Source organism: Panulirus ornatus, chromosome 32 (genome assembly GCF_036320965.1).
Source record: "Panulirus ornatus isolate Po-2019 chromosome 32, ASM3632096v1, whole genome shotgun sequence".
In the NCBI taxonomy this organism is placed as follows: Eukaryota; Metazoa; Arthropoda; class Malacostraca; order Decapoda; family Palinuridae; genus Panulirus; species Panulirus ornatus.
Genome location: NC_092255.1, coordinates 26,368,893 through 26,386,334, shown reverse-complemented (window position 1 = coordinate 26,386,334; position 17,442 = coordinate 26,368,893). Strand labels below are relative to the sequence as shown.

General features: G+C 40.7%; 1 protein-coding gene across 5 annotated transcripts in view; it reads left to right on the top strand.

Annotated features, from left to right (window-relative positions):
* The window catches only part of SMC3 (structural maintenance of chromosomes 3), a 173,779-nt gene that overhangs the window by 130,741 nt on the left and 25,596 nt on the right, over nt 1-17,442 (top strand). For all 5 annotated transcript variants that reach the window (XM_071681294.1, XM_071681293.1, XM_071681295.1 and 2 more), the window contains 4 exons: nt 1,739-1,880; nt 6,969-7,127; nt 8,685-8,896; nt 17,011-17,200. In XM_071681294.1, the coding sequence (XP_071537395.1) occupies nt 1,739-1,880; nt 6,969-7,127; nt 8,685-8,896; nt 17,011-17,200 (703 nt within the window). The remainder of the gene's footprint in view (nt 1-1,738; nt 1,881-6,968; nt 7,128-8,684; nt 8,897-17,010; nt 17,201-17,442) is intronic.

Sequence of the window (17,442 nt, the reverse complement as noted above, 5' to 3'; positions counted from 1 at the left end):
CAAATGTAGACATATTCATTTACATCCATTCTCTCTCAGTCTTGTGTAATGCACCAAAACTACAACATCTATTTACAACCAGTCCCCATAGACCTTTTCATGGTTTCCTCTGACTACTTCACATGTCCTGGTTCAGTCCATTTACAGCATATCGCTCTATTTCACTCTTATCTTCTGTGTGCCTTTCACCCTTTTACATGTTTAGACTCCAAGTACTCAGATTTGTCATACCCTCATAGACATTGTCGTAATTATCCTGTAAAATGATATGGAAAAAGAAATGGGACAAACAAAAAAAATTGGAAATTATTACCTAGAAACCCCGATCTGGGAAGTGAAAGACCAAATTAGAGGTGGAAGGTTGGAATGAGAAAGATTTTGAGTGATTAGGGCCTGAACATAGAGTGAATTGAAACGATGTGGTATACTGGAGACAACGTGCTGTCATTGGACTGAACCAGGGCATGTGAAACATTTTGGATGAACCATGGAAAGCCTAGGGGGCCTGGATATGGATAGGAAGCTGTGATTTCGGTGCATTACATATGACAACTAGAGACCTGAGTGTGACACACACACACACACACACACACACCCAGAGGTTGGCAATGCTGTTTCCTGTGGGGCAGTGTGGTGCTGGGAATGGTTGAAGGTAAGCAAGTATGAATACTACATGTGTGTATATGTGCATGTCTATATATGTATATATTTATTATACTTTGTTGCTGTCGCCTGCATTAGCGAGGTAGCGCAAGGAAACAGATGTAAGAATGGCCCAACCCACCCACATACACATGTATATACATACACTTCTACACACGCACATAAACATACCTATACATTTCAATGTATACATATATATACATACACTGACATATACATATTCATACATGCTTCCTTCATCCATTCCTGCTGCCATCCTGCCACACATGAAATGACACCCCCCTCCCCCCATGTGTGGGCGAGGTAGCGTTAGGAAATGACAACAAAGGCCACTCATTCACACTCAGTCTCTATCTGTCATGTGTAATGCACCAAAACCACAGCTCCCTTTCCGCATCCAGGCCCCACAAAACTTTCCATGGTTTACCCCAGACACTTCACATGCCCTGGTTCAATCTGTTTCCTGGTACTACCTCACTGAAGCAGGAAACGGCAATCAAGTATAGGGGATTAAGAATACTTCCCACGTATTCCCTGTGTGTCGTAGAAGGCGACTAAAAGGGGAGGGAGCGGGGGGCTGGAAATCCTCCCCTCTCGGTTTTTTTTTTTTTTTTTTTTTTTTTTTTTTTTTTTTTTTTCAAAAGAAGGAACAGAGAATTGGGCCAGGTGAGGGTATTCCCTCAAAGGCCCAGTCCCCTGTTCTTAACGCTACCTCGCTAATGCGGGAAATGGCGAATAGTTTGAAAGAAAAGAAAGAAAAGACTTTTACCTCTCTTGAAAATGCCATTGAAAATTATAGATTATGGTAGCCTATTACTTCCAAGTTTCTTTTAGGAAGAAATATAGATGTAGGATTTGAGTTGATGGTGTAAAGTTTTACACAGTTTTGTTTTTCCATATGTGAATTAAAGATGCATAGTGGATATAGAGACTCACTCACTGGAAGTGGAGGAATATGGTTTATGAAGATTGTTAAGGTGAATTAGTGTAAATTGACTGTACGTCTTGGATAGTAAAGAACATGTGTTGTATGTGATTATTTGTAGAAGTATCTAATATGTATTTCCTTTTGCAGACTATTCCATCACATTGTTGAGTCTGACAAGATTGGCACTCAGATTTTGAAAGAGATGAATAAACAGAAGTTACCTGGTGAAGTGACATTCATGCCACTCAACAGACTTACAGTAAAAGACATTGATTATCCTCAAACTAATGTAAGTGTTGTTGTAATAGACGTCGATTAATCTCAAACTAAGATAAGTTTTTTGTAAAAATGACATTGATTATTCTCAAATTAATGTAAGTAGCTTTGTAATAGACATTGATCCTTCAGAAACTAATTAAGTAGCTTTGTGATATAATGTGTGAGCAGATAAGCTTTTAAATAGAAATATGTCTTCAAAATGAAGGTTTAAAAGAATCAGAGAAAAGATTGCATCAGAATTAAGACATAACTCATCTTTGGTTCACATCTTGGAAATTTGGTGTATTTATCATTATTGCTGGCATTTTTTGCCTGTACTTGCTCATCATAATAGAGTTTCAGCCTTTTCCATTCATCATTCTGTGTACTTATAATTCACAAATGTATTTTGATTTTCAATCGGTATATCTCCATTAGGGAGTAGTAGGCTGGAGCAACTGCAAGCATTATGCTATAGTTGCCATTTGCCAGTGGCCTGTTGAGTATAAGGCACTAAAGGTTAGAAGCAGCATTGGAATTCGCTAGTTATGGGAACTGTTGCTATGGCCAACCCTTTGAGGGAGTTCCAGTTGGGAACAGGCATCAGAAATATAGATAGATGGATTGATATCTTCAGTTCCACTTACTTTGACATGTTTTGTTGCAAGTCTATCATTCACATTGATCCATTCTTATAATCATAGTACTCTCATGTGTTATAAAATTAGCTTTAGTAAATTCTAGAATGATGTGGTTGAGATTGAAAATGGATGGCAAGAGATGTGGCATTATTAGTGTGTATGCACTTGGTCATTAGAAGCAAGTGTTTTGGGAGCAGCTCAGTGAGTGTGTTTACATTTTTATGTTAGAGACTGGATATTAGTAATGGGTGATTTAAGTGCGAAGGCGAGTAAAGTGGCTGTTGATGGTATGATGCTTCCTTGCGCTACCTCGCAAACGTGGGAGACAGCGACAAAGCAAAATAAATAAATAAATAAATAATATATCGCAAACGCGGGAGACAGCGACAAAGTATAAAAAAAAAAAATGTGTGGATCAGGTGTTTGCTTTGAAGAATGTATGTGAGAAATACTTAGAAAAGCAAATGGATTTGTATGTAGCATTTATGGATCTGGAGAAGGCATATGATAGAGTTGATAGAGATGCTCTGTGGAAGGTATTAAGAATATATGGTGTGGGAGGCAAGTTGTTAGAAGCAGTGAAAAGTTTTTATCGAGGATGTAAGGCATGTGTACGTGTAGGAAGAGAGGAAAGTGATTGGTTCTCAGTGAATGTAGGTTTGCGGCAGGGGTGTGTGATGTCTCCATGGTTGTTTAATTTGTTTATGGATGGGGTTGTAAGGGAGGTAAATGCAAGAGTCCTGGAAAGAGGGGCAAGTATGAAGTCTGTTGGGGATGAGAGAGCTTGGGAAGTGAGTCAATTGTTGTTCGCTGATGATACAGCGCTGGTGGCTGATTCATGTGAGAAACTGCAGAAGCTGGTGACTGAGTTTGGTAAAGTGTGTGGAAGAAGAAAGTTGAGAGTAAATGTGAATAAGAGCAAGGTTATTAGGTACAGTAGGGGTGAGGGTCAAGTCAATTGGGAGGTGAGTTTGAATGGAGAAAAACTGGAGGAAGTGAAGTGTTTTAGATATCTGGGAGTGGATCTGTCAGCGGATGGAACCATGGAAGCGGAAGTGGATCATAGGGTGGGGGAGGGGGCGAAAATTTTGGGAGCCTTGAAAAATGTGTGGAAGTCGAGAACATTATCTCGGAAAGCAAAAATGGGTATGTTTGAGGGAATAGTGGTTCCAACAATGCTGTATGGTTGCGAGGCGTGGGCTATGGATAGAGATGTGCGCAGGAGGATGGATGTGCTGGAAATGAGATGTTTGAGGACAATGTGTGGTGTGAGGTGGTTTGATCGAGTAAGTAACGTAAGGGTAAGAGAGATGTGTGGAAATAAAAAGAGCGTGGTTGAGAGAGCAGAAGAGGGTGTTTTGAAATGGTTTGGGCACATGGAGAGAATGAGTGAGGAGAGATTGACCAAGAGGATATATGTGTCGGAGGTGGAGGGAACGAGGAGAAGAGGGAGACCAAATTGGAGGTGGAAAGATGGAGTGAAAAAGATTTTGTGTGATCGGGGCCTGAACATGCAGGAGGGTGAAAGGAGGGCAAGTAATAGAGTGAATTGGAGTCATGTGGTATACAGGGGTTGACGTGCTGTCAGTGGATTGAAGCAAGGCATGTGAAGCGTCTGGGGTAAACCATGGAAAGCTGTGTAGGTATGTATATTTGCGTGTGTGGACGTGTGTATGTACATGTGTATGGGGGGGGGGGTTGGGCCATTTCTTTCGTCTGTTTCCTTGCGCTACCTCGCAAACGCGGGAGACAGCGACAAAGTATAAAAAAAAAAAAAAAAAAAAAAAAATATATATATATTATCCCTGGGATAGGGGATTAAGAATACTTCCCACGTATTCCCTGCGTGTCATAGAAGGCGACTAAAAGAGGAGGGAGCGGGGGGCTGGAAATCCTCCCCTCTCGTTTTTTTTTTTTTTTTTTTTAATTTTCCAAAAGAAGGAACAGATTGGAGCCAGGTGAGGATATTCCACAAAGGCCCAGTCCTCAGTTCTTAACGCTACCTCGCTAACGCAGGAAATGGCGAATAGTTTTTTTTTTTTTTTTTCCAAAAGAAGGAACAGAGAAGAGGGCACATGTAAGGGTCAAGTCAATTGGGAGGTAAGTTTGAATGGAGAAAAACTGGAGGAAGTAAAGTGTTTTAGATATGTGGGAGTGGATCTGGCAGCAGATGGAACCATGGAAACGGAAGTGGATCATAGGGTGGGGGAGGTTGCGAAAATCCTGGGAGCGTTGAAGAATGTGTGGAAGTCGAGAACATTATCTCGGAAAGCAAAAATGGGTATGTTTGAAGGAATAGTGGTTCCAACAATGTTGTATGGTTGCGAGGCATGGGATATGGATAGAATTGTGCGCAGGAGGATGGATGTGCTGGAAATGAGATGTTTGAGGACAATGTGTGGTGTGAGGTGGGTTGATCGAGTAAGTAACGTAAGGGTAAGAGAGATGTGTGGAAATAAAAAGAGCGTGGTTGAGAGAGCAGAAGAGGGTGTTTTGAAATGGTTTGGGCACATGGAGAGAATGAGTGAGGAAAGATTGACCAAGAGGATATATGTGTCGGAGGTGGAGGGAACGAGGAGAAGTGGGAGACCAAATTGGAGGTGGAAAGATGGAGTGAAAAAGATTTTGTGTGATCGGGGCCTGAACATGCAGGAGGGTGAAAGGAGGGCAAGGAATAGAGTGAATTGGATTGATGTGGTATACCGGGGTTGACGTGCTGTCAGTGGATTGAATCAGGGCATGTGAAGCGTCTGTGGTAAACCATGGAAAGCTGTGTAGGTATGTATATTTGCGTGTGTGGACGTATGTATATACATGTGTATGGGGGTGGGTTGGGCCATTTCTTTCGTCTGTTTCCTTGCGCTACCTCACAAACGCGGGAGACAGGAAAAAAAAAAAAGGAGGAGGAACAGAGGGGGCCAGGTGAGGATATTCCAAAAAAGGCCCAGTCCTCTGTTCTTAATCTACCTCGCTAACGCGGGAAATGGCGAATAGTTTAAAAGAAAAGAATGGAAATGGTGAACAGCTTGTGGAGTTTTGTGCAGAAAAAGGACTGGTCATTGAGGATGCTTAGTTTAAAAAGAGGGACAATTACAGTTATACGTACATGAGTTGAGATGGTCGTCATGCATTATTGAATTACATATTAATTGATTGGCGTATAAAAGAGAATCTTTTGGATGTTTGCTGAGATGGGCAGCTGATGGGATGTTTGATAACTATCTTTTGCAGGCTAGGATGAAGATTTCGGAGGTTTTCAGAAAAGAAGAACACTTTCAGTGATGAGAGTAAGTGAGCTTGGAAGAGACTTGTGTAAAGAAATACCAGGAGAGGTTAGTTACAGAATCACAAAATATGAGAGTAAATGAAGCAGAGGGAGTGGGCAAGGAATGGGAGGTATTTAGGTAAGTAGTGCTGGCACATGTAAGAGATGCATTTGGCATGCAAAAGGTGGGAGGTGGACAAATTATAAAAGGTGGTGAGTGGTGTGATGAAGACGAAAAGAGGCATTTGGATGGTACTTACAGGTAAGGAGTGCAAATGATTGGTTGATGTATAAGAGAAAGCAGCAGGAGGTCAAGAAGAAAGTGCATGGACTGAAAAAGAGGGAAATGAGATTTGGGGGTGAGCGAGTATCAGTAAATTTTTGGGAGAACAAGATGATGTTTTGGAAGGAAGCAGATAATGTGCAAAAACTAACAGAACGAATGGGACAACAAATTATGTTGAATGGTTGAGACATGTTCTGTAGGTGAGAATGTTTGGAAGAGGGTGGATATGTGGGAAATGAAATGCTAAGGACAACATGTGAGAAAGGTTGATCAAGTAATAAAAGGGTAAGTGTGAGGTATGGTAACAAGAAGAGTATGGTTGAGAGAGTTGGTGTATTGAAATGTATTGGAGAGAATGAGTAAGGAGAGGTTGATAAAAAGCATATATTTATCAAGAGAGGGAGAAGTGGGAGACCAAATTGGAGATGGAAGGATAGAGCAAAAAAGGTTTTGAGCACATGGGCCTGAATTTCCAGGAAGTTGAAAAGCATGCATGAGTTAGAGTGAATTGGAGTGATGTGATACATATGGGGCAACTTGCTCTCAGTGGACTAAACGAAGGCATGAGATACAGGGTAAGATCTCAGAAAGCTGTGTAGGGCTTGGTACGGGATAGGGGGCTGTGGTTTTAGTGCATTATTTATTGCAACAAGAAAATAGATGAGCAAATGAGGCCTTTTTCTTTTTCCTGGTCGTGGCACTACCTTGTTAATGAGAGAAATGGCAAATCAAGTATGAAAGAAAGAGATTAGGAATGGTTTTTATCATTCATTATGACTACTAACCGCTTTTCATTCCAACATTTTCCCACATACTCTTATTTCCTATCTATCTGTAGTGATTTGTATTGTGTTCTCAGTCCTGTCTCAAAAGTTCCTTAATATTAAGATTGTTTACTCTACATTCAAATGAATCTGACATCTGCAGGATGCCATTCCAATGGTGAGCAAGCTGACTTACTCGGAACGATATCATAAGGCACTGAAGTATATTTTTGGGCGTACTCTGATTTGTCGTAACTTAGAAGTCGCTACTCATCTTGCACGATCAACTCGACTTGATTGTGTAACTCTTGATGGAGATCAAGTAAGTATGGGAATACTTTACCTTTAATTTCAAGGTGTGTATTTTTGCTATTACTATATCCTTATATTAAGCCTTTAATGTATACTTTTTTAAATGTAGGGGTAATTATTGACTCAATTTGCCTATTTAAGATTAAATACATTATTCAGAAAAATCAAGGAGACTTACGATATTATTTTATGCAGCATTTCAGTATCTCTGACATCTCAGTCACTCTGTCGGTGTTTATGACTCGTTAAACAGGATTTAAATCTCAATTTTTCAATAGTTGTGTTCCTCAGGAGAATGTGACTAAGTGTCTCACATGGGGTTATATACACTGATGCTGGATCAGATTCCCAGTTGATGTGGCATGATGCTTCCTTTTTCGGTTCCTGTTGCCTGCATGCTCAGTTCAAAGTTCCACCCACCAATCTAGCCACTTGTTGCCTACTTATAGCTCACTGGTATTGTGTTGATGTTGACCTTTAGAAACTATAGAATGACCATAGTAGTAGTGGTGCATGTGGATAAGCAGGACATCTCCCCTGATAGGATAAATTACACTATCCACAAAGGATTGGACAGATAAGGAGATGGATAGTGTATGCACCCAATATTATACACCCCCTCCCTGACATATGTCCAAGTTCCATTCTGACTGACTGATCAGATCTTGAAATGGGTGTGATCATCATGGAATGTAGAATTCGTATATCTGTACAGCAGTCTTTTATCTTAGTTTCAGTCATAATTATCTCATTTTATATTAACCAGCTATATTATATGATTCTGTAGTTTCTTTTTACCTTTTATTTAAGATTCTTTAGTTCATATTTATTTTTTTTCTTTATGTATATATTTTTTTCCTGTCATATGTATGGATAGTCATAAGTCTCACTGGTTGTAGGTAGGGGATCTGGAGTCAGAGTTGGCTGACAGCAGCTTCCAAACTGGTGGGCAGGACTTGGTTGAATGAGAGTAGATATGTGAGAGGAACTGACAAATCAGGGAGTGCTGAGCTGCAGTGACTGGGAGCCTGATACAGCAGCATTGTATATAACCTGGCTTGAGAGAGTTCAGTGTCATATTTTCCTGAAGACATCTGTCAACATGATGAGAATTCAGTCCTAATTAGTAGTTCACGTGTCAGAATGAATGATGTTCATGACTCCCTTTCCCATTTCTATTAATAAGTGGAAGTTCCTTTACAATTTATCCCTAGGTTGTTGCTTTCTCTTGTAGTTTTGTGTGTGTGTGTGTGTGTGTGAGCTACAGTGACTGGGAACCTGATACAGCAGCATTGTATATAACTTGGTGTGAGACAGTTCAGTGTCATATTTTCCAGAAGACTTCAGTCAACATGATGAGAATTAAGGCCTAATTAGTATCTTGTGTCAGAATGAATGATGTTCATGACTCCCTTTCTCATTTCTAATAAGTGGAAGTTCCTTTTCAATATATCCCTAGGTTGTTGCTTTCTCTTGTAGTTTTGTGTGTGTGTCCCCCCTACCACCACCACTACCAAGAAACATAATTCACATATCTGATAGAAAATAAGCAAGTTTGTTATGACAGGTGTCAAGTAAAGGCTCCTTGACTGGTGGGTACTTTAACACATCAAGATCACGTTTAGAGATCCAGAAGACAAGGTCTGAATTGCGGGATCAGATAATATCAGCTGAAACTGAGCTGAGAACATTACAAGAAACTCTGAGGAATACAGAACAAGAAATTAATAAGATTGTATCCGAGATGCAGAAGACAGAGATTAAGAACAGCAAAGCCAAGTAAGAAGTTTTGATGTACCTGATGGTTTCATTTATAGCTAATGTTTTCCCCAAGTGCACTGCAGTTAGTGATTTATGATTTGGAAGAGAATGTTAGAGGAATGATTTCAAATTGTGTGCAATTGAAATTTTTGTTTAAGGGATTAAGATATCAATAGAGACTTTAGTCTCACTTAATAGGTCATTAATACCTTATTGAAGTCTCAAGTTATGGAGACTATTGCCATGGCCACCCCCTTGAGGGAATTCCAGCTGGAAGTGGCATTAGAGAGAGAATGTTATCTTGGAGAGCAGAAATCAGTGTTTGAAGGAATTGTAGTTACAACAATGTTATATGGTTGCAAGGCATGGGCTATAGATAGGGTTGTGTGGAGGAGGGTGGATGTGTTGGAAATGAAATGTTTGAGAACATTATTTGGTGTGAGGTTGTTTGATCAAATAAGTAATGAAAGGGTAGGAGAGATGTGTGGTAATAAAAAGAGTGTGGTTGAGAGAGCAGAAGAGGATGTGTTGTAATGGTTTGGATATATGGAGAGAATGAGAGAGGAAAGGTTGATGAGGAGAACAATATGCTAGAGAGGAAAGGGACAAGGAGAAGCAGGAGACCAAATTGGAAACAGAGGGATAGAGTGAAAAAGAATTCGAGCGATCAGGGTCTGGACATGCAGGAGGATGAAAGGTGTGCATGGAATAGAGTGAAGTGGAACGATGTGGTATACTGAGGTCGACGTGCCATCAGTGGACTGAACCAAGTCATGTGAAACGTCCAAGATAAACTATGGAAAGGTCTTTGGGGCCACACATGAAATGGCATCCCCCTTCCACCATGTGCATGCAGGGTAGTGCTAAGAAAAGGCAACAAAGGCTACATTTGTTCACACTCAGTCTTTAGCTGTCATGTGTAAGGCACCGAAACCACAACTCCTTTTTCACATCCAGGCCTCACAAAACTTTCCATGGTTTACCCTTCAAGCTTCACTTGCCATGGTTAATACATTGACAGCATATCGACCCTGGTATACCATCGTTCCAATTCACTCTATTCTTAGCACACTTTCACCCTCCTGTATGTTCAGGCCCTGATCACTCAAAATCTTTTTCACTCCATTCTTCCACCTCCAATTCGGTCTTCCACTTCTTGTTCCCTCCTCCTCTGACACATATATCCTCTTGGTCAATCTTTTCCCACTCATTCTTTCCATGTCATGTGACTGGACAATTTCAATACACCGTCTTCTGCTCTTTCCCGGCTTACTCTTTATATATCCAAACCTCTCTCTTACCCTTTCATTACTTACTCAATCAAACCACCTCCCACCACATATTGTCCTCAGACATTTCATTTCCAACACGTCCACTCTCCCCTGCACAACCCTATCTATAGCCCTTGCCTCACAACAATATAACATTGTTGGAACCACTATTCCTTCAAACACCCATTTTTACTCTCAGAGATAATGTTCTTGACTTCCACACGTTCTTCAGTGCCCCCAGAACCTTCTTCCCCTCCCCCACCCTGTGACTCACTTCTGCTTCCATGGTTCCATCCGCCTGCAAAGTCATGCCCTGATATCTAAAACACTTCATTTCCTCCAGTTTTTCTCCATTCAAACTTACCTCCCAGTTTGCTTGTCCCTCAACCCTACTGAAACGAACAACCTTGCTCTTTTTCACATTTACTCTCAACTTTCTTTTTTCACACACCTTACCAAACTCAGTCACCTTCTTCAGCAGTTTCTCACCAGAATCAGCCACCAGCGCTGTATCATTAGCGAACAGCAACTGACTCACTTTCCACACCCTCTCATCCGCAACAGACTGCTTACTTGCCCCTCTCCAAAACTTGCATTCACCTCCCTAATAACCCCATCCATAGACAAGTTAAACAGCCATAGAGACATCACGCACCCCTGCTACAAACTGACATATTTATGTATTTGTACATGAGTGGGCAGGTCTCATTTCATCTGTTTGTATGCGCTACCTCGCTTATGTGGGAAATGGTGATCAAATGTAATAAATAATGAATACAGTAAACACTTGAAGTAATGTACCCTGATATAACAGATTTCAAATTTAATGGACTAGACTGTTAACAATAGTGTACATTAATTGATAATGATTTTTAAAATTATTTACCTCCCCCTAAAATATCTTTATATTCTCCCAAAAGTTTAATGATACTCTCACCTCAACTCTCATTTGCCCTCTTTTTCAACCCCTGCACCTTCCTCTTGATCTCCTGCTGCTTAATCTAATACATCTCCCTATCATTTGCACTCCTTTGTAAGTATCACTCAAACACTTGTCTTTTCTCTTTTACTAAAATCTTTATTTCTTCAACTACACTTCAACTAGGTTATAATTGACATTTTCAACATTAACGGACACTCCTACCCCCTGTTAATTCATTGAATTGAGGGTCTACTGTATAATAAATATTATTATTTATTTATATTTTGCTTTGTTGCTGTCTCCCATGTTAGCGAGGTAGCACAAGGAAACAGACTAAAGAATGGCCCAACCCACAAACATACACATGTATATACATACATGTCCACACACACAAATATACATACCTATACTTTTCAATGTATACATATATCACACACACAGACATATACATGTATACACGATATACACGTGTACATAATTCATACCGTCTGTCTTTATTCATTCCCATCGCCACCCCACCACACATGAAATAACAACCCCCTCCCCCCCCTCATGTGTGCGAGGTAGCGGTTGGAAAAGACAACAAAGGCCACATTCGTTCACACTGTCTCTAGCTGTCGTGTAATAATGCACCGAAACCACAGCTCCCTTTCCACATCCAGGCCCCACAGAACTGTCCATGGTTTACCCCAGATGCTTCACATGCCCTGGTTCAATCCATTGATAACACATCGACCCCAGTATACCACGTCATTCCAATTCACTCTATTCCTTGCATGCCTTTCACCCTCCTGCATGTTCAGGCCCCAATCACTCAAAATCCTTTTCACTCCATCTTTCCACCTCCAGTTTGGTCTCCCACTTCTCCTCATTCCCTCCACCTCTGACACATATATCCTCTTTGTCAATCTTTCCTCACTCATTCTCTCCATGTGACCAAACCATTTCTAAACACCTTCTTCTGCTCTCTCAACCACACTCTTTTTATTACCACACATCTCTCTTACCCTTACATTACTTACTCGATCAAACCACCTCACACCACATATTGTCCTCAAACATCTCATTTCCAGCACATCCACCCTCCTTCGCACAACTCTATCCATAGCCCACGCCTCGCAACCATATAACATTGTTGGAACCACTATTCCTTCAAACATAGCCATTTTTGCTTTCCGAGATAATGTCCTCGACTTCCACACATTCTTCAACACTCCCAGAACTTTCGCCCCCTCCCCACCCTATGATTCACTTCCGCTTCCATGGTTCCATCCACTGCCAAATCTACTCCCAGATATCTAAAACACTTCACTTCCTCCAGCTTTTCTCCATTCAAACTTACCTCCCAATTGACTTTTCCCCCAACCCTACTGTACCCAATAACCTTGCTCTTATTCACATTTACTCTCAGCTTTCTTCTTTCACACACTTTACCAAACTCGATCACCAGCTTCAGCAGTTTCTCACACGAATCAGCCACCAGTGCTGTATCATCAGCGAACAACAACTGACTCACTTCCCAAGCTCTCTCATCCACAACAGACTGCATACTTGCCCCTCTTTCCAAAACTCTTGCATTCACCTCCCTAACAACCCCATCCATAAACAAATTCAACAAGCATGGAGACATCACACACCCGTGCCGCAAACCTACATTCACTGAGAACCAATCACTTTCCTCTCTTCCTACATGTACACATACCTTACATCCTCGATAAAAACTTTTCACTGCTTCTGACAACTTGCCTCCCACACCATATATTCTTAATTCCTTCCACAGAGCATCTTATCAACTCTTATCATATGCCTTCTCCAGATCCATAAATGCCACATACAAATCCATTTGCTTTTGTAAGTATTTCTCACATACATTCTTCAAAGCAAAAACCTGATCCACACATCCTCTACCACTTTTGAAACCACACTGCTCTTCCCCAATCTAATGCTCTGTACATGCCTTCACCTCCTCAATCAATACCCTCCCATATAATTTCCCAGGAATCCTCAACAAACTTATACCTCTGTAATTTGAGCACTCACTCTTATCCCCTTTGCCTTTGTACAATGGCACTATGCAAGCATTCTGCGAATCCTCAGGCACCTCACCATGAGTTATACATACATTAGATAACCTTACCAACCAGTCAACAATACAGTCACCCCCTTTTTTTTTTTTTAATAAATTCCACTGCAATACCATCCAAACCTGCTGCCTTGCCTGCTTTCATCTTCTGCAGAGCTTTTACTACCTCTCACTGTTTATCAAATCATTTTCCCTAACCCTCTCACTTTGCACACCATCTCGACCAAAACACCCTATATCTGCCACTCTATCATCAAACACATTCATCAAACCTTCAAAATACTCACTCCATCTCCTTCTCACATCACCACTAGTTGTTATCAACTCTCCGTTAGCCCCTTTTACTGAAGTCCCCATTACCCATTACTTTTACTTCCCTAATCCATTTAGGGATTTTACAGCACTGAGGAAGCTTGCCTCATCAAGGGTTAGATCATGAATAGTATGGTGATATTTGTATGTCTGTGAGAGGTGATTGCTGGACACATTATGAGTAAGTATTCATTGTCATGAGTCTGGAAGTTGCTTCATGGGCATGAGGGTGTTGCAGTATGTTTAATCAGTGTTTTAGTTGAGAAAGTGCAACTTCAGTCTTCAGCGTGCAGTTTCATTTGAGTGTATGTCTGGTGAGGTGGTATTTAAGCACTTGTGTTGGGAGACGTGTTAAATGCTTGCCAGATCATTTTGGTGTATACATACTGTATGAGGTGGTTTGATCCAGTAAGTTATGAAAGGGTAAGAGAGATGAGTGGTAATAAAAAGAGTGTGGTTGAGAGATCAGAAGAGGGTGTATTGAAATATTTCAGGTTTGGTCACTTGGAGAGAAGGAGTGAGGAAAGATTGACAAAGAGAATAAATGTGTCAGAGGTGGAGGGAACAAGAAGTGGGAGACCAAAATTGGAGGTGGAAGGATGGAGTGAAAAATATTTTTGAGCGATTCAGGCCTGAACATGCAGGAGGGTGAAAGGCATGCAAGGAATAGAGTGAATTGGAATGATGTGGTATACCAGGGTGGACGTACTGTCAGTGGATTGAACCAGGGCATGTGAAGTGTTTGGGGTAAACCATGGAAAGTTTTGTGAGACCTAGATGTGGAAAGGGAGCTGTGGTTTCAGTGCATTACACATGACAGCTAGAGACTGAGTGTGAACAAATGTGACCTTTGTTGTCTTTTCCTAGCACTACCTCGTGCACACGCGGGGGAGGGGGATGCCATTTCATGTCTGGCGGGGTGGTGGTGGGAATGGATGAAGGCATCATGTATGAATATGCACATGTTTATATGTATGTCTTTGTTATGTATGTATGTATATGTTGAAATGTATAGGTATGTATATGTGTGTGTGTGGGTTTTTATGTATATACATGTGTATGTGGGTGGGTTGGGCCATTCTTTTGTCTGTTTCCTTGCGCTACCTCGCTAAAGCGGGAGACAGCGGCAAAGTACAATGAATGAAGTGAATGAATATGTATGTATTCTTCCATAGTGACAAAGTACAATAAATGAAATTAATAAATATATATGTATTCTTCCATCATTTTTCTTCCTCTCTTTTTCTCTGTGTTGCAGGTGATCTTCCTCTCGCTTCAGCTCCATGTAAAGTTCCTTGCACTCTTTCCACATGCCCAAACTACCTCAAAGTATTATGTTTCACTTACTCTACCACTCCACAGCTCATTCTCATTGCATTCTCTGCAATACCAAATCTTTCATACACCCATATTTTTCTTCATTCCATCTAGTCATACCACATGCCTGTCTCAAGTAGCTCCTTTCCACAGCTTGGATTCTTAACCTCTGTGACTCATTCCATGTCCATATTTTGGCTGCATAGGTCAAAGTTGGGAGGACAATGCTGTCCCTTAATCCTTTCTTTACTTCTGTACTTAGACCTCTACCCTTCATTATTTTACTAAGGGATCCTTTGACTCATACTCTGTACTGCATTCCCCCTTATCTGTCATTCCATGTCACCAAACCTACCCAGACAGCTCTTAAATGCTTAAATTCTGTCACTTCTTCAACTGTTTCTCCCACAATATCTTTAACACAATTTAGTATGTTCTTTCTCTCTATATGGATTTGTACCTTTATACTTTCACTCTGTTTCCTTTCAGGCACCATTACTTTACTTTTACTCGCATTGACCTTCAATTGCCTATGCCTCCACACATCGTAAAACACACAACCTTCAACAACTCTTCACTCTCAGCAAACTTCATGGTATCATCCATAAAAAGGCTTGTTGTTAGCCACCACACTCCGTCTATGCTTCTCGTTGCCCTAGTTTTGCTTTGATCTCTCTCAATCACTCCAGCCATTTATATTTTAAAAAGCCATGGTGACATCACACAGCCCACCCTCACACCTACAAGTATACCAAAGCTTTCACTCGAACTCTCCATCCACTCTTGCACATGCATTTGCTCTTTATAAGAGGGCTTGCCAATAGCATTCAGCATATATATAGATGAAAGGTTCTCTCACCATCTAACAGTTGTCCCCTACCCCACATATTCTTAAGGTATCCCTTTATGCTTTCTTCAGATTATGCTGTCTTCAGATCTATAAAAGCCACATACAGCCTTACTTTTTGCTACCCCCTGCTTCAGCGAGGTAGCGTAAGAAAAAGACAAAAAAGGCCACATTCGTTCACACTCAACCTCTAGCTGGCATGTGCAATGCACCAAAACCACAGCTCCCCATCCACTTCCAGGCCCCACAGACGTTTCACATACCCTGGTTCACTCCATTGACAGCACTTTGACCCCAGCATACCGCATTGTTCTAATTCACCCTATTTCTTGCACACCTCTCACCCTCCTGTATGTTCAGGCCATGATTGCCCAAAATCTTTTTCACTCCATCCTTCCACCTACAATTTGGTCTCCTGCTCCTCCATGTTCCCACAACCTTTGACACTTATATACTCTTTGTTAATCTTTTCTCTTATTCTCTCCATATGTCCAAACCATTTCAACACACTCTCTTTTGCTCTTTCAACCACACACTTTTTATTTTCACACATCTCACTTACCCTTTCATTACTTACTTGGTCAAACCACCTCATACCACATATTGTCCTCAAACTTTTAATTTTCAACACATCCCTTCCTCCATACAACCCTATCTATAGCCCATGCCTCGCAACATTATGAAATTGTTGGAACTACTATTCCTTCAAACATACCCATTTTTGCTCTCTGAGATAACGTTCTCTCCTTCCACACATTCTTCATCACTCCCAGAACCTTTGCTCCCTCCCCCACCCTGTGACTCACTTCCACTTCGATAGCTCCATTTACTGCTGAGTCCACTCCCAAGTATTTAAAATTCTTTTTTTTTCTCCATTCAAATTTTCCAATTAACTTGTCCCTCAACCCTACTAAACCTAATAACCTTGCTTGTATTCACATTTACTCTCAACTTTCTCCTGTCACACACTTTTCCAAATTCAGTCACCAACTTTTGCAGTTTTTCACCCGAATCAGCCACTAGAGCTGTATCATCATTGAACAACAACTGACTCACTTCCCAAGCCCTCTCATCCCCAACAGACTGCATACTTGCCCCTCTCCAAAACTCTTGCATTTACCTTCCCGACTACCCCATCCATAAACAAGTTAAATAACCATGTATAGGAAATGTATTTTTAAGAGAAACATAATTAGTAGTAAATGGAATGGCCTGTATATCATCTCTGCAAGTATTTTACTGTTCTTGGGGTCAGAGAGATGACAAGCATAGAGGTTTTGATTACATGATACCTTTTATTATTGTAGCATATATGCATTTGGAGAGGTCATGATGTAAAGTCCTTTGATGTATATTCATTTACTCATTTTTTTTTGGCAGGAATTTGTTTGAAAAGGTAAAAACAGACATTCGATTAATGAAGGAAGAACAGTCAGGGCTTGAACGCACTAAACAGCCAAAGGAGAGATCATTGACTCAGTTGAAAGCAAACCTAGAAGCAATGATGGCTACCAAAGAGGGTTTAGAGAGTGAACTTCATCAGGATCTTATGGCCACACTTAGTGTTCAAGTAAGTTTGTTCAATAACTAACCCCCAACCTCTCAAGTGGCATTTTCTGTCATTTTTAATTTTTTCCCCAGTTAGATGATTCAGTATTTAATTTAATCATTTTTATTGTGATATAAAGACTTATGAAGATGAGCTATTTAATGGTTTATTGTATTCTAAGCTTTGATTTAATCTCAGTTGACTAATGTTTACTTGAAATATATTAGGGGTGCATTTCATTAATCATAAGGTTGCTATGCCAT